The sequence below is a fragment of the Bacillus rossius genome, chromosome 1, assembly GCF_032445375.1.
Source record: "Bacillus rossius redtenbacheri isolate Brsri chromosome 1, Brsri_v3, whole genome shotgun sequence".
NCBI lineage: Eukaryota > Metazoa > Arthropoda > Insecta > Phasmatodea > Bacillidae > Bacillus > Bacillus rossius.
In genome coordinates, this window is record NC_086330.1 from 132,218,398 (window position 1) to 132,241,289 (window position 22,892).

Genomic DNA, 22,892 nt, shown 5'->3' on the forward strand with positions numbered 1-22,892 from the left:
TTAGTCACCGCGGCCATGAAGAGTATTTTACATGAGGCGGGAAGTTTTAAGAATATTCAAAGCGACGCTGGAGCGGAATTTTACAATAAACATTTTCATGCCTTAATGCAAAAGTATGCAATTAATCACTACTCTAGTTATAGCGAAGTCAAGGCGTCTGTTGTAGAACGTTTTAATAGGACTTTAAAGGATATGCTTTACCGTGAGTTCTCGGCGCAAGGAAATTATAAGTGGCTTACACTTTTACCGAAATTACTTTCTGTCTACAATAATAGGTTCCACCGCACTATAGGCATGGCTCCGAATGCTGTGAGGGATAACTCTTTGCTACAAACTGTTTACAGATATGTTAAGAAAATAGATTCTAGACGGTTAAAGGCTCGCGTGGGTTCGTACGTACGTATATCGAAACACAAGACAGTGTTTGAGAAGGGATTCAAACCCAGGTGGTCGCACGAAGTTTTCAGAGTGGTCAGAGTTATGAATAATTTTCCACGTGTGTTTCATTTGAGTGATTTGGACGGTAATGAAATTAAAGGCGGGTTTTATGGTCCTGAGATTCAGGTAACTGCGTACCCCGATACTTATTTAGTGAATAAAATTCATAAAAAGTGTGGCAACCGTTTCCTAGTGTCGTGGAAAGGTTTTCCCGTTTCCGTAAAGACTTGGGTTAATTACCGTGATGTTATCCGGTAGGTTTCCCTCCGGCTTTTGTTTTGCCCCCTGGAGCGTTCGCGGTCTGGGAGTGGAGATTTCATTTTCCCTCCGGTCCGCGCCTCATCGGTCAACACTTTTTTGTCAACAAGTCATCTGCAGTCACCTTCCCCCCTCCGGTCACGCACCGCATCGGTAAACGTTTTCCCTAGCGGCGTTTTGTCAACAAGTCATCAGCAGACGCATCGCGGCCCCCGGTGTGAGAACATGCTTCCCTACACGACATTTATTTTGTTACATGTCGCCGGGGTAGGCGGGGTGTGTTCCGGTGTTGTTTTTTCTGGGTCTTCGCCCCTTATTTTAAATATGTTTATTACTTAACGCTAAGGCGCTAACTCATTGACCTGTAAAAATATTATTAAATTTAAATATGTTTGTACATTGTTTACGCAATATTTTAACTATGCTTATTTTACTCGACGTAATAGTAACTATGCTTATTACTTGGCGTGTTGCACACACACAGTGTTGTTTTTAAAGACATTGTTATGCTTATATTATGATGTGTGGGGTTATAATTGCGCAGTTTACGAGTGACGCTCCAGCAGGCAACATCTCGCTCTCTCTGCGCGGGATTTTGAGGTTATGTTTCTTTAGTCATAGCTGGTATGGCGGGGCTTTTAAGCATGGTGGTTGTTTTCGAAAGTTAACCGTTTAGGCATAGCTAGTATGATTGTGTTTTTTTTTAGATTTAAATATGGCGTTATTTTATTTATTTTCGTAATTTAAATATGGCGATTAAGCATACTCGTAGTGGAGGGTTTTAGTCATAGCTACTATAGGGGTGGGGTTTTATAGACATAGCTAGAATGACTGTATTATTTAAGCATAGCGGTGTTTTATTTATTTTCGAAATTTAAGCATAGCTTCTTTTAAGCATATTTAAATATGGCGGTTGTGGAGTGGTGGGGGTTTATAGTTATATTATTTGCATTTAAACATGGCGTCAATTGTTTTAAGCATACAACATGGCGGCGGTTGTGGAGTGGTGGGGTCTATAGGCATATTTTTAATATTTAAACATGGCGGCGGTTGTGGAGTGGTGGGGTTTATAGGCATACTTTTTTAAAATATGGCGGTTAGGCATAATGGCGGTTGTGGGGTGGGGGTTTATAGACATATATTTTTTTCGTAATTTAAGCATTTTTTTCGGAATTTTAAAGACATAGCTTCTTTTAAGCATAGCTTCTTTAAGGCATATGTTCATTGTTTTATTCCCCATACTTCATATGGTCTCGTGGTCTAGTGGTCAAGGCGTCCGTCTCCTAACCACGACGTTGGTGCGTCCCCGGGATCGAATCCACCCAGCGCCCAGGTTTTTTTGTATACAATTCCCACCTTCGGAGCGATGGTGGCGCGCTCCGGTAACTAAAGGATGAACTAAGATGGCGGCCTACCGGCGCGCCCTGGTAACCATTGTCAACAACAATGGCGGTCCCCACGTGACAAGATGGCGGCGCCCATGAAACAAGATGGCGGCGCTCAGGGTGGTTCTGGCACTGTGTTTACATTTCTATGTTTACATCTGTCCCAGAACCGCCTTACTCTCCCTACTCACGCTTTAGCTTTTCCATTTGTCCATGGCTGCGGATTTGGATGAAAATAATTGTTGTATTAATATATGGAGGGTGTCCTTCACCCTCGTTAGCAATTGGTTATTAAAACAAGCTGTAGTAGTATAAAATATTGAAGTTTGTTTATACCATGAAAGTAACATGCAAGGAAGAATCTTACATTAATTTAGTATTATTGAACAAAGATGTTAATAACACATCAACAAGTAATTCGCGTTAAATTTAATTATTAAAAAAATAAAACTTTTAGCTTACCAGGTGGGATGTGGGGTCTTTATCACTTTGACTTTAGTTGTAACCTACCTATCAAAATAAATAAGAGTAGGACATGAGAGGATTAACATACTATCACGAGTGAATACAAAGTGCTAGGGCACACAAGTTTTTAAACATGAATTAGAGGCAATATTTCCATAAATTATAACAAGATTCATCAGACACTTAATGAACGGCTTCACTACAGGGATTTTACACCTCTCAGGCCTATTAAGTAAACAGACGATTAAACAAGATTAGACAAAGCCTTAACACGATTTTATACAATACCCTTATACAACTTGCGGGGAGTGACTCTACAAATACAAGCCTTGCTGGCTGCCAAATTTATACCTGTGCACAAGACAACAAACCTCGCCGTAAAAGAAATATTTACAACACACAAATGCGTTATGTTTTGTTCCGGAAAATTATTTGAGAAAAAGGGTAAACAATAAATAGGTACTTATTAAAGCCAATGCTCACAAGAATTACAGATGGTCAATAAATAAGTTTCCTTCAAAATATCTCACAATACAAACTATAAACAATGTACTCGTTACTTTACGTTTGGTCCAATATTAAAATATTATATTTTAAAACAAATTGGAAAGTAAACATTGTAGGTACATACTTTAAAGTGAGAAATAAGTCACTAAATGCATATCGGCAATCCATAACAATGTTACATCCACGGTAAATATAGTTAAGCATTAATGAGGCTGAAAACAACAATATTATAATAAAAAGATTAAAAATAATAATTTACAAAATTTATCTAAAATATGAAATTGCGGGTTGATAAACTGTACTTTACAAATGACTCTATTTATAATTATGCCTTCAAGTCTCAAAGGCGCGCTTCAAAAGTGTCCTACGGGCTCTCAAAGTTAAGCAGTTATTCCTAAACATGTCTGATGAGTGCTGAAACGTGCGCATCGCCGAACAGCAGTGACCTCGAACACTGCCCGTCGTCACGTGCAGCTCGGCTGGCTCCCGCGGCCGCTCAGGGACGTCACTGGACCCGCGCCGCTGAGGTGGCTCGTGGCTAGCGATCACTGCAACTCGCCGACCACCACGGGACCAAGCTGCCCTCGTTCGCTCTGGACCACAGTTCTTGACTAGCCTGCCGAGTGGGCGATCCTGCTTCCCTGCAGGCGTAGCAAGCCCAACTCGCCCGTGGGGAAGATTCTAAGTTATTTTCAAAGCTGCCGCTGCTTCAAAAAATCGGTAACAGTTTATGACAGCCATTAACTATAAGCTTATCGGGAACTCAAGTGCTAGATATTAACGTTGGCGTATCAATTATTTTCCTAATTAAAATAGATGATGGAAAATATTACTACTACCGCAGCTAAATATTAGTGTATGTGTATAGTGTCTGCGCCGACACCTACTGAGCCCCGCTGCCACCTCTGTTACGCCCCCTAACTTAATCGCTTCACGCGCAAATACAGTAGAGAGGTTATAAATTACCACTCGCTTCGTTACTCGTAGTGTGTCTGCCTTGAATTCTACAAGTCGTCCCAAATGGCTGCCTGACCAAAAGTCAACTTCGAAGTTTTATGCGTTTAATAAGAGTTGCGGGGCTCACCAGAATCCAAGTCCAACTTGAGCGTGGCGGAGACAGTAGGTGGCATCTCGGCGGGGGTGGATGGCGGTAGCTTCTGCGGTGTACTGTTGCCTTCTGTCTCTCCCTTCTGCTCGGCCGAAGGGGGTGTTTATACCCCTTCTGACCAACGGCCGAAGCGGCCGAGAACTCTCCAGACGTCACTAGCTGCTGGTGGGAAACATGGCTGACTTCCGCGCGATTAACCTCGGCGCTAGTACGCGCCGTTACCCACTGAGCCAGCGAACGCGCGATTTTTTTTTTTTTTTTCCTAACCTAACTAAAACTAAGTGTATTTTGGAGGGGTCCGGGTTAGGGAGGGACCTAGGTGCGTCTCAGGCCGAAGCCTATACGCCTAGTCATGCTGGGATTAGCCATGCAAGGAGAGGGTCGCATGCATCATGTGCTAGGAGGGGATTGGCCAGCCATGGCAGCGATTGGCGCCATGACTAACTCCCCTCACTCTTAAATCTAGACTATAACTAGAGATAGGTTGGGCCCAGGTAAAACCTGCATAGACACAGGGAAAACCCTGGGCACATTCATGCGGGATGCAAATTGGCATGCATTACGTGTAGGAGTTTACAGGAGACAGAGGATGGTCTGGATGAAGTGTTGGACAGAGTAGAAAAGAGTCTACCATGCGGGGGTTGGAAACTTGGACTCGTAGTCCGCTTTGCTTTTTATCCAGGACTGGATTTAGTGACCAGGGACGCAAGCGCTCCTGGTGGTGAGTGGTTGCACTGACCACTCACTCCGCCGCCAGTCAGCACCTAAAAAACTAAGAAACTAAAACAGAAAAAAGATAAATGACTTACAAACTAGGCATTTCGTTACGAAATATGCAAACACCCAACTCAGGGATGGACGTGCAGTGCTTAAGATAAAACTAAAATAAGAACTAAAAATATATTTTTTTTTAATTTTTTTATTTTTTATTTTTTTTAGATTTTTTATTATTATTTTAGAAATATATATTTTTGATGACTATTACTTAGTATCTAGGGCTTATTACTAATTTACAAATCTCTAATATCTACTACTATACTACTAGTTATATATAGAGGAACTGTCGGTGTATAAAGTTACAGGTGAATTAAGTCAAGACCTATTCGCATTCTGGCATGGTTGCAAGCTTGTAATTCAAAATCCCATGTCTTTCAGAAACACAACCGGCACTGGAGGTGAAGCCTGCCAGGCGGGCCATGCCCATCGTACATAGGGAGTCCCTAACACAACAGGCAGTGAACTCCCGGGAGCCGAACCTACACCTGCGTGCTTCGGACCATTTTGAATAAGCAAATTATTCGTTAATGTCTATAATTTAAGTTTCAACTCGCGGGAGACTGATTGGCCGATCGCTCAGCCAGCCACAGCACACTACGGAGGTCTGTGAGCCAAGATTGAATTTGGCATTTTATATTTTCCATGCAACTCTGGATCTTGTTCGCCCAGTGATGAAATATATGGGTTTCTGCTTATGGCACATTTATCATAGAATTTTTGCGCAGTTCGGAAATAATAATGTTTTAAAAGTTCGAGTTTGAGCTCTCTGTGCATAGCCCTTACGGGGCAATACACAGGCGCATCTGTCGCAATACGAATACTCTTATTCTGAATTCTCTGTAGCTTGATTAAGTGAGATTCCGCTGCTGTTGCCCACACCGGCGCTGCATACGTGATTATTGGTTTTATTAGTGCGTTATAAATTATTATTCCGTTTTTAACAGAGCTACCTAAACGTCTGCTCATGACGGGGTAGAGGGTCATGAGCCTAGTGAAAGCTGTTTTTCTTTTCGCCTCTATGTGATCGCGCCATAGTAGTTTCCTATCCATGTGTACGCCTAAATATTTAACCACATTTTTGTGAGGAATTTGCTCATTGAAAAGTGTTAGTCGTGGTCTATCTTCAAGTGGCGGGAGATGTTTACGCGTAAAAACTATAGCTTCTGATTTAGTAGGGTTTACCTTAATTCGCCATTTTGTGCACCACTGTTCTATTGAATTTAACGCGGTTTGTAATCTGTCTGCTGCGAGTTCTAGAATACTAGATCTGCTAAACAATACCGTATCGTCCGCGTAGCAGCCAAACTGAACTGATCGGTGTGCGGGCTTAGGCATATCGTGGATATAAATATTGAATAAAACCGGCCCCAAGATGCTGCCTTGTGGGACTCCTGCTTTAATTATTTTTAAATCGGACTGTGCTCCTTCTGTCGTGACTCTAAACGATCTATTTTCTAAATACGAGGCCAGTAATTTAATATAACAATCGGGGAAGCCAGTTTTATATAATTTATAAATTAAGCCTTCATGAAGTACTCTATCAAAGGCTTTTTCTATGTCCAAAAACGCTGCGAGATTATAGCTATTCTGATTGAACGCAGTTATTATTTGTTCTGTCATACGGACCAGTTGATGCGTTGTTGAATGCGCGCTGCGAAAACCAAATTGTTCGTCCGGCAGTACGTCATTTTCTTTAATGTGAGTATTTAGTCGCTGTAGAATTATGCATTCAGCTACTTTTGACAATGTACTCAGCAGACTAATGGGCCTATAATTTTGGGGCAGTGTCTTATCTTTTCCGGATTTATGAAAAACTATCACATTCGCTTCTTTCCACTGCGATGGAAAATACTGTAGTTTAAGTATTCCATTTATTAATTGAGCTAGGTATTCCAAAATTTCATCGGGCAGTTTCTTAAGGACTACTGCCTGAATGCCATCGTTTCCCGGTGCCTTACGTGGTTTCATACGCCTGATAGCCTGTTTAACTTCCTGATATTGAGTTAAGTAAGGTTTTGAGGTTAAAGGCTGATTAAGTTTGATTGTAAGGTCTCTGTATATTCTGGCATTAAATTGCGGGTCACAGGGTTCGATATTAGGTTGAAAGGCTAATTCAAGGGTATTCGCAAAGGCTTGTGCTTTGTCTGTCGGTGTAAAAGCGAACCCAGTGCGTGTTTTTAGCGGAGGTATTTTATCTATCTTATGAAGGAATCGCTTTGTCATACTCCAGGTGCTACCATCTTGCACCTGTAGCTGAGAGACTTTCGTCTCCCATTGGCTGCTCCTCCATAGAGTTATTTCATCGGAAATTATTTTCTGTAATTCATTAATTCTCGCTTTAATGTCGCGCTGCCTACGTCGAGTATATTCGCGCCTTAATCTATTTTTCTGAGAAATTAAATCCCTAATATACACCGGCAGTTCATCTTGCTTAAATCTAACCACCTTTTCTGGGATGCACGAGTTAATTGCAGTTTGAATTTTAACTGTAAGTTCAGTGACTGCTGATTCGATGTTATCTTTTGTTTTGAAGTTGGCAGCATCGGCTGCAGGCAAATTATCGACTAAATACGTCTGAAAGCCTCTCCAGTCGGCTTTGTTGTAGTCTTTAATTTTTCTCGGAGGACTGATGTCAGTGTCCACGTCATCGAATAGTAGATGTACTGGAAAGTGGTCAGACGACATTTCGTGAAAGACTCTGAGTTCGAATCCCGTTTGAACTCTCTTATTTAATGCAATATCTAAAATATCAGGGTTGTGCCTTAGTACTCCGCTATCGTGAGTGGGCTCTGAGGGAGCATGTACTTGATAATTTTTGTTAGACTCGTGTCTTTGCAGCAGTAGGCCATTGGCTGTATTGCTCCGACAGTTCCAGTCTTTATGTTTGGCATTAATATCGCCGACTGCTAGGAATGTGGGAGCTGAGCCATATAAGATGTCCAGCTCGTTTTCAGTTAGTGACCTGCCCGGTGGTGCATACATCGAAATAAGCACAATTTGTTGTTTATTGACTTTAAAAGTAATTGCCACAGCTTCTAATTTATTAAATTCAGGTAAATGAAATTCACTATGTTGTATACTTCTGTGGATTAGTAGGGCAACCCCTCCACTTCTGGTATCGCGGTCGCGCCTATAAATAGTGTAATTTAAGATAGTTAGACGATCTGTTGGAATTAAGTGTGTTTCGTTTATCGCCGCGATTCTAATATTATGTTTAACTAAATGATCGGTAAATTCGATTATTTTATTTCTAATTCCTCGCGCATTCCAGTAAAGGATGGTACTTAATCTACTGTCTACAGGGGTAGTATTAATGGCAGAACCTAAATTAAGGGTGTGCAGCATTAAAGCTGGCCGCTAATGCTGTCACGAAGCCCGTGGTGGCTTTTATTTTGTCCTCTATTGACTTGGACGGATTACACCAAATAGCCATTAAAATGCACATTGGTTCCAGGACGTGTGCCAGGTTAGGGTCCTGTGTAATGGTATCCGATTGGCCTACGAGCTTCAGAAAGTCGCTCGCGTCCATCGCTGGCTTCTCCGCGGGATTTAGCTGCGGTGAAGCAGTTGGCATTACTGTTGGTGAGTCAGTCTGCAATGGGCTGGCTTGTTGTTGCCCAGGCGCGACTTTCTTGGAATCACTGGGGGGAGTGGTGGAGTTGGGTGGCGCCTTAGTACCTGGCTGATCCATCACTTGACCTTGCGCCCGGCCTTTACCGTTTTTGTGCCCCGAATGGTGTTTCTTCGGGGGCCTCTGAGGCAGGGGCTGGCCTCTAGGTCTGGGTGGGTTTGCCAAGACAGGATACTCCAGTTCATGCCTATCGCTCAGCACTGAATATTGGTTAGGGCTCTGCCATTGCGGGGGGGCGGGGTAGCTCGGGGCTCGCCACGGCTGCCTTGGGGGCTGGGGGCAGTAGCCTGAGGGGCCGGCTTGTTGTGGGGGCGGGCGGACTTGAGCCGCGGCTGTTGCTCGCTTGTTTTCGCGCAATGCGCGTTTGGATTGCAGCTCTCTGTCTTTCCGCTCCTGTTGCGGGAGGTGACGCCAGTTCTCCCTCTTGTAGGCCATGCAGCCTCTGTAATTGGCGCAATGCGGGCCTTCACATCGCGCGCACTTTGCCTTCGTCCTGTCACCTCCCTGGGGGCAAACCTCGGTTTTGTGCCCTTGGCTGCACCATCGGCACACAGGGGAGGCTCTGCAGCCTTTTGCGGGGTGGCCAAACCTCTGACAGTTGCCACATTGGAGGGGGCCTTTGGGGTGTCGATAGTCCTCAACACGAATGCTGAGGCCTCCGAATGACTTCAGGCCGTAAATCCTTTCTGGATTTACGGCCTTCGGGAGCTCTACGACTAACTTATTTATAGGCTGCCTTGTCTGCCTGTTGTACAGAAACCAGAAGTTCTGCACTGGAAGACCCATTGCGGTGAACTCGGCCTGAATGAATTGTTTGTCGGTGCTGCTATGCACTCGACAAAACACAAACTTGTTCGGGATCTCGTCCCGTTGCAGCAGCACAGAGTGTTGCACTCCGGCCTGTTCCAGTGCACGCACTGCCCTGTGGTTCTCCTCCACGGTGGCAGTGTGAATCATGAGCTGGTCATGGCCGCGACTGACGCACGACCAGCGCTCCTGCAGTGCTGCATCCAGCACTGTTTTAATGGCCGGGTAGCTGTGGCCAGAATCAACAAATACATACAGGGGTTTCACCTGCATTTTCTTTGCCTGAGGGGCAGGGTTTGGCGGGGCAGGGCTCGAACCTGCGGGCGTGTTGGCGGCCGTTTGTTTGGCCGAGTTGTTTGCCCTTCTGACGAGCTGCTTGCGAAGTCGCTCGGCCTGCTGCCTGGCGATCGCGGGGTTCGTCAGTGGGGGGCGCAGTCTTTCGTCCTTTCCTCCCGTTTTTTGTTTTTTTGAGACGACTGTTGTAAAGCCGTCGTCGCTAGACATTTCTTGTTCGTCGTCGCTCGGCAGGGGCACATCGATGCACTCCTGCATCACCTGCTCGTCACTTAACTGGTCAGTCATGTCGCTAGTTACACCCTACAACGCACTAACACCCACTGACCACGCACCCGGTATTAAGCCGGGTTGTGGCTAGGCTGTAGGGTTAGCTACAACCCGGGTTGTTTTGCACGCTTACACTTCTTAGAAAAAACCTGGGAATACCACCTGGCCTGTGCGCGAGTAAACAGGCTGTTCCTGGAATCTCGCAGCTCCGCTTGACGCGTCCGTCCTCGGCCAAGGCTCGAAGCGAACTCAGCGAACGCGCAATAAATTTTTTTTTTTTTTTTTTTCCTAGCCTAAGTTAATTCTAAGTGTGTAGGGGAGGGTCCAGGTTAGGGGAGGACCTAAGTGTGTCTCAGGCCGAAGCCTATACACTCTACCATGCGGGTTTTTAACCATGCAGGACAAGGGCGCGTGCATCATGTGCTTATTTGGGTTTATTGGCCAGCCATGGCTGCAATTGGCGCCATGACTGACGCCCCATAGGTCGCCTAGCTTAAAAGCTAGCTAAGTGTGGCCCAGGTAAAACCTGCATAGACACAGGGAAAACCCTGGGCCGGTTCATGCGGGGATCAATTAACATGCATTAAGCAAGCAGGTAACTACTGGACAAGAGGAAGAAGGGTCCAGGTAAGAAGAGTTGGAGGGGCTGAAAAATCAACCTTGGTGGAGTTGGGTGCTTGGGCCTTGCGGCCCGCATTTAAGTTGGGAGCTCCTGGGTTATTATTAGCCAGGGGCGCATGCGCCCCCAGGGGCGGGCGACTTCACGTCAGCCCAGCCACAGCTGCCCAGGCAGCCACAGTTAAGACAGAAGCGGGCAGACGAGCCAGTAAACCGGCTCGAACTGCTGGCTCTCGGTGCGAAAGGCAGCCTGACGTTGCGCCATCTTCATCTTCCTTCTTCAGGTCAACAGCAGTACTTTTCAAGCCAGGGTGGGGGGAGGGAACCAACCTCGCCACCCAAAATCCCCGAGACGGTTGAAGGTCGCGCCGCTCGAGGCTACTGCTGCCACAGCTACAGCAGTCCCAGCTGAAGGTTCCTGATGTCTTCCTTCAGAGTTCCGATGCATTTCAATTCCGTTGCGCGCGCAGCAGTTCACAGCTCCGCAAGTTCCAGCCCGCAGTTCGTCTACACTTCGCATTTTTTCAGCACATCGAGCTCCCCTGCGGTGCCTTCGCCGACGAAGCTGCTTCCTGCCGCGCGCCGAGCTACATTCAGGCTACCTTTCACCCCGACAGCCGTAATAACGACTCCGCAGGCCGGCCATTGGTCCGCGGACTGCTATTGGTTATTCGCAGCCACCCCAGCGAGATTGCAACTCTCGGGCTGGGATCCCGTATCCGCCACCCGCGGGACGCGGTCGGTAGCAGTTGGCGCTGCTAGGCCGCCCCCAGCACGCACACAAAACCAACACGCACTGCCAGCCTTCGGTTACCCAATAGGTCGCAGGGAACTCCCAGCCAACAGCCCGCGAGAGAGATGCGCACGCCCCGAGAGACGACCACCGACAGCGAACGCGCCCGCGTCCTCGGAAGTCCGAAGGTGGCCGACGAGCTCCGAAGTCAGCCGAAGCGGTCCCAGCGGGAAAGAAAAAGCGCGGCACGCTACGAGCGTTGCGGGTGGTATCACATATTCTTCAGGCGTTTACAACTCAAGACGCGCAGGTACACGAGTACCCGTTACACAGTTATTACCAAGGTAATGTTGGACAAATCCACTCCCTAGCTTCTGACTTCCGTTATGAAAATATTGCTGCTGATATAGGCTTATTTTTGTTAATGCATCTGACAATAACATTAAACATGGTATAAACATTTGTAAATGTTTGACAAAGTAACGGTTTCATCTTGCTTGACGAATGCATAAACGATACCAATCACATGGTAATACTATTTAGGCACGCTGTGGAATAATATTAAAATACTTCCGAAAAATTTCATCTAAGAGTGAACCAGCTGTAGAATGATGAGCCATCATCGCTTACGATTTACCAGTATAAATGTCAAATTCTGCAAATGTAAACAATAATGCGTTAATTTGTTTGAATCATAAATTTAAAAATAATTATTAAATTTATCGTGATAATATAAATAGTTACCCGATTTTATGCACTAGTTACGAAATACCAATCACTCATTACGGCATGTTTTAGAGACAATTCTGTTGGTTGACAAGTATTTTAATGTTTGGCCCACTAAATAATTACCTGTATCAACTCTACGATTGGTAGAGCATAATTGTGTGTAGGGTATACAGGTTTTTAATCGATTGACATTTTTAATATAATTAGTTTTGCTGGATGTTGCTGAATTTCTGTGCATGCGATTATGTGAATAAAATTTATTATAAAAAATATTTTTACTTTTTAATTTATTTGACTACCTGAGTTGTGTATTTTTGATTAGGAGCCAGTTCATAAAAAAATGTGTGTGAGTGTTTCAGTACTCACCGGAGATAAGTAACTTATAACCCCGGTAACAAGCAAATACATGTTTTCTCATGTTGCAAATACACTTATAATACGAAAATTGGACACCTAATTTAACACAAAATGCTTTAAAATAATACCGAGCGTAGTAAATATGCGCAAATTGTGTTAACAAAATTTCTGGACGCGAATCACACGTAGTTTCCGCTCTCGCCGCTAGAATTATTTGCCGAAGCAGCTACGTCTACTATTGAATCATTTGATTAACAGACCGAAATGTTAAACTATATAATGAAACGGCTCCAATAAAATAAAAATAATAACTTGAAAAAGTACTAAACCCCGGATTTGAACTGATTTTCGACAATGATTTTTAATAAGTGCTGCCAATATTGTTAAAATTTATTAAACAGTTAATATTATAAAGTTTCCCTTTGGCTTTTTGAACTTTGATTCTCGCATCTGCCACAGATGGCAGCACCGTGGATACATATTTCCGTTCCATGCGACTTCAGTTCTATTCTCCTACCAAATGCCCTATACTGAGAGCTGAGATGTTACACATCAAAAATGTTTTGTCACTGTATCCTTCAAAGTAGAAATGAAACAAATAAGGTGAAACCAATTTATCAAACACTTGACATTAGTCTTCACACATAGGCTACTTAAAACAACCACTCTGTGAAGAAATTTGTTATTATTGGAAATTAAATTATTTTACATAAACATAATAAAAAATTGCGATGATAAATAAACTTTTATGCAAATAAAATATACATTGTAGCAAAAAATTAACATCAGGCACCAAAATTTACATGTTATATTGATAAAATTTCCATGTCCAATTTCCAAACAAAGTCAATTAATTAAATTCAAATAAAATAGTTTTTCTTCGATTAACGGCATTAGACACAAACAGGACTATTAGGAACGTGACTACAGCTGTGTGTGGAGTCAAGGTGTAATATAATAACATAAATTTGGAAAATGTTATAATTTTTAATAAGTGAAAAGTACTGTAATGTGGTATTATTTATGGTTAATTACAAAATAAACGATAGGGTTTTACCAGTGTACAGTAGATTGCAGTAAATTATGATCATCAGTGTCAGCGTTACTACAGTTAAAAATTTAGTCACCGAAATATTTTAAGAAAAGTGATCCTCCTATTATAAATCTTCTCCCCTTAAGGTAAATTTCAGAAGGAAAAGCAAATTTATGGTTTTTCAATATAATATTTTTTTTAATGCGATAAATACCAACCTAAAAAGTTAATGTTAACCCAGATGCCGCTCGGCTCACTCCTGTCTCCTCACACCGACTCCAGGTGCCGGCCTACTTGCAAGGCTAGGCTGAACTAGATACAAAGAACATAGTTTATTATTATTATTATTTAAGGAGTAGGTTTATGTGTGGTTTATCTGTTTATGCGTTGCAACTGCATTTATTTTGTACCGAAGCCCCTGCCTGGAGCCGCCACTGACGGACGGAAGCAACAGGAAAGTGTGGTGGCGGCGGGAGCGTCAGACGCGGGCCGCCGCCAGGAACTGGTCGACGAGGCGCTGCGCCGCCAGCAGCTGCGGCGGGACGTCGCACAGGCTGCGCTGCAGCTGCGGCGGGAGGTGCGGCTTCATGACGGCGTGCACGCCGTGCAAGCACAGCGCCGCGGGCAGCGACACGAACACGTCCAGTCCCTCCGCGTGCTTGCAGCCCTGCCGCGACATTCCCCCCCCCCCCTTCCCGTGGCGCGGCCGTCCGCAGACCAGTCACTAGAGACCGGACACATTCATGATGGGCTGAGCTTTTTTTTATTGGTTCGGGGGGTAGAGACCTGAAAAATTCGCGGGTTCATTTCGTGTTATGCTAAAATTCAAATAATTATACCTTAGTGCGGCTTCTGCCATTGGTTCACTGTTAATCTGGAGGACTGAGGGCCAATTAGAGACCCTCACTCTTAGAAGTGTCGAATCACAGGTTACCCGGTCGAGACGACTCACAAGTCAGCAGCCAATGTACAGTTGGCATTTGCCCGAGTGTGTAGAGGATATTGGAGTCCATCCTGAAGTTCATTGAACCCGCGAATTTTTCCGGTCTCTATCGGGGGGTTATCAAGTGAACTCTAGGCCAATTAGAAATCCTCAAACAAAGAAATACCGAATCACGGAGAACCCAGTTGTGACGTCGATCAAAATCAGCAGTCAATGAGCAAGGGGACGTTTGTTCGTGTGTGCAGACTCCCTGAGGTTTCTATCCTCGAATTAACTGAAACCACTAATTTTTCCACGGAATTATTTTAGTGTAGACTATACAGTCCTTTGTATACTCGGGCAAATAACGCCCGTTCGTTGGTTGTTGACCTGTGAGCAGTCTCAACTGGGTTGTCTGTCATTGGATACATCTTTGGTTGACAGTTTCTCATTGGCCCAAAGGTCTCCAGATAAACAGCCAAAAGCGGAAACATGAATACGCGAATCATTCCGGCATCTACTAATGACTAGAGACCCGGAAATTCCGCGAATTAGTTTGGCATCAGGCTGAAATTCAAATCGTTATGCTCGCTCCATTAACGTTTTCTTTCCCATTGCTAGTAACCTGGAAATTTCGCGGATTAATTTTGTGGTAGGATAAAATTCAAATATGTATATCTCTAAGCTGCTTCCGCTATTGCCACACAGTTTACAGATAATTATCTTGACCAATGAGAAACCCTCATCTAAAGAATTATCACTAAATCATGTAATTTCTCATCCAGTTGAGACTTCTCACCAGTAGGCAGGCAATGAACAGGTGACATGTGCCCGAGTATACGAAAGATTACGGAGTCTTTCCTAGAGGCCACTGAATGAATCCGCAAAATTTCCGTTCCTCTACTGATGACTACCATATGGCATGATGGAAGAATTAAAAAATAAATTATACTTTATATTTCACCAGGATTAACACGCATTATGTAAAAATAAATATTCTAACAGGTTTATAATAAAGTTTTAGTATAAATACACATAAACTGACGATAACTTACGAACAAAGTTAGAAACAGAAGTAGATTGCCATAAATTCTTGCGTTTGTGTTTAAGTGTCAAATATTACAATATTCAACTAATATTTGATGGAAAACATTATTTTTATTGAAATAAAATCCTTACAACCTGACAAACTAACAAACAACAAGGAATCGTTGACTTATTGCAAAGAAGCATCTTATCATTTGTAGAGCTAAATTCTTAACCCGTCCAGGCTGCTTCAGTACACCACAAGGGCAGTAAAGTATGTAGCTGTGTACTTCGAATACAGACACAGCCTATACCATCATATATTTGAACGTTAATTCCATTTTTCCATGGATGGAGAGAGTGACGCATCTTCGCGGATTCACTGAGTAGCAAAGTAGACTTGAATTGCATATAAATATACTTTACGTTGAATATTGTCAGTAGTGATCTTGACACGTACTTGGCGACCCTGAGTCAATTTTAAACAAGGAGAAAAAATGGTTACTTAATCAGTGTAACCCTTCAATGGAAGTGACCTTGTTATCGACCAATTCATAGGGACAGGCATTTTTCGCAAAAAAAAAAAAAAAAAAAAAAAAAAAAACTGAACGCCTATTAGACTGCAACAAGGAAAACCCACACCAGCAGTTTCTTCAATATAATTGAAGGCCGTCCGAGCAACTCAGGACTTGTTTGCTTCCGCATTGAATTACTGTGATTCACGAAACACAGAGATGCTACAGTGTTTTAACTTTCCGCTAGTCTTGGAATCTTTTCGCGAAATGTGCATGCCCCTACCAATTCATCATCAAAAAAAGGCTTGATTGTTAATAGGCTATGTATGTTGAGTTAACCCTGGAGTCAAATGAATCTGCGATATCATCTTAGCTGTATAGACATGGGTAGTTTGATACGACACGACCAAATGTGCAATACAGACAGGCGCTTCAATGTGGCACCAGACAATCAACATAATAAAACTGACTTGTTTGGGAAATAGCGTCTTGAATCTATTTCGGTGCCAGAAAACATGATACAAATTTTGAAGTTCTCTTCTTAAGGTGAACGCAACTGGTGCGTTGTTTAGGTCATGAAGTATTCTAGCGCATTGTATTAATTATTTTCAATCATTTTTCTAGCCTAGCTTAAATATATAGTGTAGTGATGTATATAAGGGTTCCGGGTTAGAGTGAATGATGCCTAAGCCATTCTAATTTCGGTTTCCCGGCAGAAAAAAAAAATTCATTTAAAAGAAACTGCGACCGCCATGAGAAACTATTTTTTTGGGCAGTTTCTAGCAACAACGGTGATCAAAAGTGTTTCCACTGCGCAGTTTTGCGCGCACTCCCTACTGCCATTAATTGTTCTATTACCACACGCGTGCAACGCGGTGGCACACATTGTTATTATTTTTTCTTTGGTTTACGAAGAATAATGGTTATGGTTATACCAAGAATAATGGATATAAATTACCCAGGGATCTTCGTAAATCCAATTGACATCTTCATAAATTTACGGGTGCTGATTTAACTATAACTGTGAACATGAAGGTAGAATAATCATCTTCGAGTATTAACAAATAAACAACTTTAAAAACTTATTTAAAGTCCATAGTAAACCAAATATTATTTCTTTGTTTACATAGGATCACACAAATCGGAATTCGGAATACGACTACAGACACATGGAGTTAGGAATTATCAGAAGATAGCATCTTATAACGTAGTGGAAGTCACTTTTTAAACTCGCCACTACCATATTGTTCCACCCAAAACGTTGCGGAAATTGTGCTTTACCACGTGTGATGATGGTGAGTAAGTGAGAATTAGAATATCTGTCATTAAATATCATCACTTGCATAAAACACAGTCATTTAAAACTGTTCTCACAATGGAAACACTAAACTTCAGCCAATTGTTTGGCCATCTAACCAACATGGCACCGACCATTACCCGGTAGCCACGTATTCGTGCAGATTTGGCCACCACTTGTACACAAAGATATTTTTATTAGGTGCAATCTTCGTTGAAAAATCCGCCAAATTTTACCGTAACTGCTAACCAGGGAGTGGTCACACCTGCATGATTACAAGGTGAAGCCTCTTTTAGATGCCCAAATAACAGTAACTCCAATATGTTTTATTATTAAGCGTAATTATTTTTAAAAAACTATGGAATGTATGTGTGTGTGGTGTGATATTTAAGTTCGAGCATTGCAATGTCATAATAACTTCCTAAATTGTGAAAAACAATAACAAATTATAATTTAGTACTTTTTTTTCAAATCTAGTATTTTTTTCTCGCCTAAGTTGGTACGAAATATTTTTTCCTTTTGTGGACACCCTGGTCCCAACTGCACGTCTGCGACGGCGCACCGACCTCTGCGCAGACGGTGACCGTGAGGACTTCCCTGGTGTCGTTGAGCACGGCGCTGCAGATGGCCGCGACGCTCATGGCCACCCCCCACTGCGTGAAGCCCTTGCTGCACACGATCCTGCGAGCGCTGCAACACAGGGGCGCGAGCGTCACAGCTGGAAACTAAGTCAGTCTTCGAGCCCAGAGGCGTAGCCACGATTTGTGTATGGGGAGGGGGGGTTATGAAGCATAGCCCCCTGCCCCACCGTATTAAAGCGGGGGGTCCGGGGGTCCTCCCCCGGTAAAATTTGGATTTTAAGGTGTAAAATAGTGCTATTTTAGCAGTTTTCGGTACTTAAATTTAAATATTGTAATGGTAAAAATTTTATTAATTTTAATATGAAATTTGTTTGAGTGATGAATAAGAAATTTATTAAAGATTTGGTGCTAAGGGGGGGGGGGGGGTTGAACCCCTACCCCCCCCCCCTTCCCTGGCTTCGCCCCTGTTCAAGCCGCAGTCGGATTCTCACATTATGCAATCTATGATTTAATATCGTATAATTCGAGCAAGTGATTGATTGGTGAAAAGGTTTCCAGGCTACCTGTATGGTAAAACAATGTATAGCGTCGTCCGTGTTTTGTCATTGGTTGGTAGTTCGCAACAGATCGGACCGGCGCGTGCACCTTCGCCATTGCAGTTCAAACGCCTGAGTTTCCATTCATTTGATTGTGTTCTGATGACTCGAATCATTACTTCAAATAGAATAATCAACACATGTAGGAAGGTTCTTATTTCACAGTTTTTTCGTTACTGTTTAGAAATCTGAGGTATGAAAAATAAAATTTGTGACAGCCTGAATACCACACATTCTAGGGACTCAGAGACCATAGTGAATATGCATAATCCCAGTTGTCTCTAATAATAATACCATGTTCGAATCTCCAAGGGTACCTCGAATCCAAAACTAGGTGTCAAGGGACTAAAATAAAATAACGTTCATGAAATTAAAAATGTAACCATGGCGTTGATATAATCACCCTTTAAATATTTATTTTTCACTAAAAACGTTTTCAAGAACCAATATATCGTAATGTTATTTAAATAATTACACATCACATTATGTACAATATCTTGGGGGATAGTAGCAGGATCACTGATGGCACGCCAATCGCAGCCCTCCGGTGCGGGAGCAGACGTGTCCTGAGTGGACACGCCAAACAGGGCAACGGCTCTACTCGCAATGAAGTAACTGCTGGCGCGGTCTTTTTTGACGTGACAACGTCTAATAAATCGATGAACGCCAGCTGCACGCACGAAAAAGTGTCCCGTAACGCACATTGTCCCACTACGGATGTCCCACAACGGATGTATCCTGTTATGCTCATTGTACGCATGCGTGGCATCTCTCTTCCACTCGATTGGAACAACCATCGATTTGACTTTTCAATCATATTTTCGTCATTTGAATTTTTAATATTATGTAATTTAACGATCATCCACCGATTTTCAGCACAATAGGTACGGTTATTTAAAAGTAATGTTGAATATTCAAATACGTTTTTAACGAACAATGGTGTTTTACAGTTACACATAATAATTCAAATTACACCCGGGATCTTTTGCACAATGTTATAAAAAATATTGTAACACATTATAATTAAGTTTGGTGTATTTGGGATGCGTATTTGTTATAAAATCGTGTTATAAAAACGGGCGGACTACATACGTTTTTAAAACTTCCACAACACAAAACAAAATTTTTATAAATATATATATAACATCTGAAACAATTATTGTTTCCTATATGGCCTCGTGACCGTGCGGTTAGCATCGCTGACTACCAGGCACACCTCCTGGGGCTTTCTCCGTTATAACTATAGAGGTATTGCCCTCCGCAAGCACCTAATTGAAACCCCCTTAACACTCCATGCCCCTGACACATTTACATACTACCCCCACTCCCATACTGGCAGCCCCAGTGTACTGGACCTGGTGATAGGCACAAACCTACCCAGAGTCAACCCCCTTACTGTCTGCACCGACCTGACATCTGACCACTACCCTGTCATGGGTACCATAGACACAACAGTCACCCCTACTGCCACCAGCCTCATCTTTAATTACAAACTAGCTGACTGGAAACAGTACCGAACAGCTATGGACCAGCAGCTCGACCTGCAGCGCAAAGCCCGCACAAAGGAAGAACTTGACCAACATGTTCTTCACCTTGCTGACACCATCATCACCTCAGCCTCACAGCATATCCCCACAATCAAACCACACCCACTTGGGCTCCCACTTCCTATGGTCACATTAGGACACTCATTACATCCCGCAACAAGGCTAGGAGCTGTTGGCAACGTACCCGCTTGCAACCAGACCGGGACGTCTACAATGCGCTGTTCCGACAGTGCAGAGTGGCCGTCGCGGAATGGATGACGGAGAACGAGGTTAAGAAGTTCCAAGCACTGTCACTAGCGAATGGCTCGGTGTGGCGTTTTGCACGCAGTCTCCGCTCCACCAGGTCAACGATCCCGCCTTTAGAGGCGGACGGTGGCATGGCAGAGTCGGCGACTGACAGAGCTGAATGCCTGGCCGACCACTTTGCGAACTCATTCACCCCAGCAGAAGTACCACCACAACTCTCCAAACTCCCCACCCACTACCACCCTCCACCTCCCCCTGCACCTGGTGCTCTCAAACTGGCCACGCCCAGGCAGGTGAGGAAGGAAATCAACAGTGCGCGCAGCAATGCTGCCCCTGGCCCAGATGAAGTCACTCCACGCCTTCTCAAATCCATCTTATGCAAAGCACTCATTTACCTCACCAACATCACCAACAGCATCCTCATCACAGGACACTACCCACTCTCATGGCGAGAGGCCACATTAGTGCCAATTTTAAAGGGTAAAGGCTCGGTTAAATGGCCAGCCTCGTACCGTCCCATATCGCTGCTCTCTGTGATATCTAAAGTAGCGGAGAGCATTGTCCTGGCCAGGTTGGAAGCGGAAGTAGCACGTCTGCAACCGCTGCAAGAATTCCAGTTTGGTTTCAGGCGTAAACTTTCTACGCAGAACGCATTGGCTCACGTCACCGACCATATCACCCTCAGTTTCAACTAAAGGACCCATACCGGCATGGTGTTGCTAGACCTGAGTCGTGCATTCGATACAGTCCATCATCATGCCCTAATCCTAAAGCTAGTGTTTCTGGGATTCAACCCTGCACTTCGCTGCATCCTCCATTCTTTCCTGGAAGCCCGTACGTTCCATGTGCGGGTGGACAGATCCACATCATCGTCTAGGCAGATCACCGCAGGAGTCCCTCAAGGGTCTACGCTTTCCCCTCTGTTATTTTCCCTATATACACATTATATTCCTAAGCCCCCCGAATGCACGATTGTCATGTACGCGGACGATACCGCACTAATGGTTCGCCATCATGATCCCGTATTAATTAAAGCCAGGCTGACCGCGGCCATTAACACAGTCAATAACTATTTTATTTCCTGGGGCATACTCCCTAACCCTACCAAAACTGAAGCAATTTTCATCACCAGACGACGCCCCCGTCTGCCACCAGCACTGTTTGTGGGAGGCGCAATGATCAATTGGAGCGAATCAGTGAAATACCTCGGTGTGACACTGGATCGCACACTGCGCTTCTCACCGCACTTCTCGTCTGCCACTGCCCGGGCCTACCGCGCACATAACTCGCTGTCCGCTATTCTCCGCCCCCACAGCCCCTTACCAGACATGTAGAGAGTGCGCCTCTTCAAGGCGTACATTGTACCTATTTTGCTTTACTCCTCAGTAATATTTGCACATGTACCCGACATCCGTTTCCACCAAATAAAAACATGCTTCAATAAATTACTCAGAGCAACACTCGGGAAATACAAACATGTAACCAACACACAGCTCCACGTCCTCGCAGACACACAACCACCACACTCACTTGTAATACAATACACAGACAGATTCTTTAAGAATAAAGCACAACACCCGTCTACACTTGTACGAAACATCGGCAAACACATCACCAGACCTCACCCTCATAAACTCATCACAGAATACCACCCAGGCAGGCCACCCTGACTGGGCAGTTTTCAAGAATCGTAACACTGGTCAAGAAGATCAGTGCAGTGCAACGGACGCCCACCACAGTACCGGTGCGACGCACTACCAATGAACGCCACCCATAGCGACATTGCCAGAAATAACGTGTATATATATTGAGTTTTTTGTCTATCTGTATGTTTTATCTTTTCCTCCCTTTTCTCAAAACTGATTAATGTATATAATGTATATAAGTGAAGTAAAAACTTCCATACCCCAAACATAGAGCCCCGGGGCTCCAGACAAAAACAAAGATTTTTAAATCTTTTTCCTTTGTATATACCTCTTATATTTTTCTGTTAACCTCTGTAATATCTGTATATACCAGCAAAGTGTAACTTGAATTTAAAAATCATGTACTTTAGACAAAAGAGCACTGTGTGCTGGCGTGTCTTATAAATCATGACAAACAACTGTAAAGTGTAAACATGTAGAATAAAAATCTTTTGAATTAGAATTTGATTTGATCAATCCAAATGTTGACGAATCGAATCCCGGCCGCTGCGATACTTTATTTTTGTATTTGTAAAAATAAATACGGCACGCGCGACACTACAAAAGTAATACATATATTTGAATTAATGAATGCAAATAAAAGTAAAATTATCAATTAAATTGTAGATTTCATTTGACTCCTTTGTATCCATACAAAATAGTGATAATTCAATAAAAATGATTCAAATTTATTCATGAAAGTATGCAGAGGTAGATTTTATCATACAAAAAGATATAAAAATTTAAAAAAAAATTCTCCCTCAAAGAATATAATATTTCTAATGCCTAAATGGTTTGGTTGCAAAAACCTATTACGGCTCAGTCTCAGGCCGAATATGATACTTCATTTTCTTCTGGATCAATCATTTCATCAATGTTTTGTTATGACGTCACGTTAAACTATCATCCGTAAACCGACTTTAGACAACCATTTTTTTTTTCAGTTTAATGAGCGTTCATTTCATTTCGCGAAAAACACATTCCCCTACATTTAATGAATAAAATGAATTAAATTTACTCACGCATATTTACGATTTACTGCCTGTAATTTCGTGAGAGCAAACCTT

The 22,892-nt window shown here is 43.3% G+C and overlaps 1 protein-coding gene across 1 annotated transcript in view; it reads right to left on the minus strand.

The window, feature by feature from the left end:
* Window positions 1–13,888: 13,888 nt before the first annotated feature.
* The window catches only part of LOC134535738 (L-lactate dehydrogenase-like), a 31,797-nt gene continuing 22,793 nt past the window's right edge, over window positions 13,889–22,892 (minus strand). Inside the window, exons 6-7 of the mRNA XM_063375004.1 lie at window positions 17,737–17,860; window positions 13,889–14,077 (exon numbers count right to left, since the gene is read on the minus strand). Of these exons, the coding sequence (XP_063231074.1) occupies window positions 13,889–14,077; window positions 17,737–17,860 (313 nt within the window). The remainder of the gene's footprint in view (window positions 14,078–17,736; window positions 17,861–22,892) is intronic.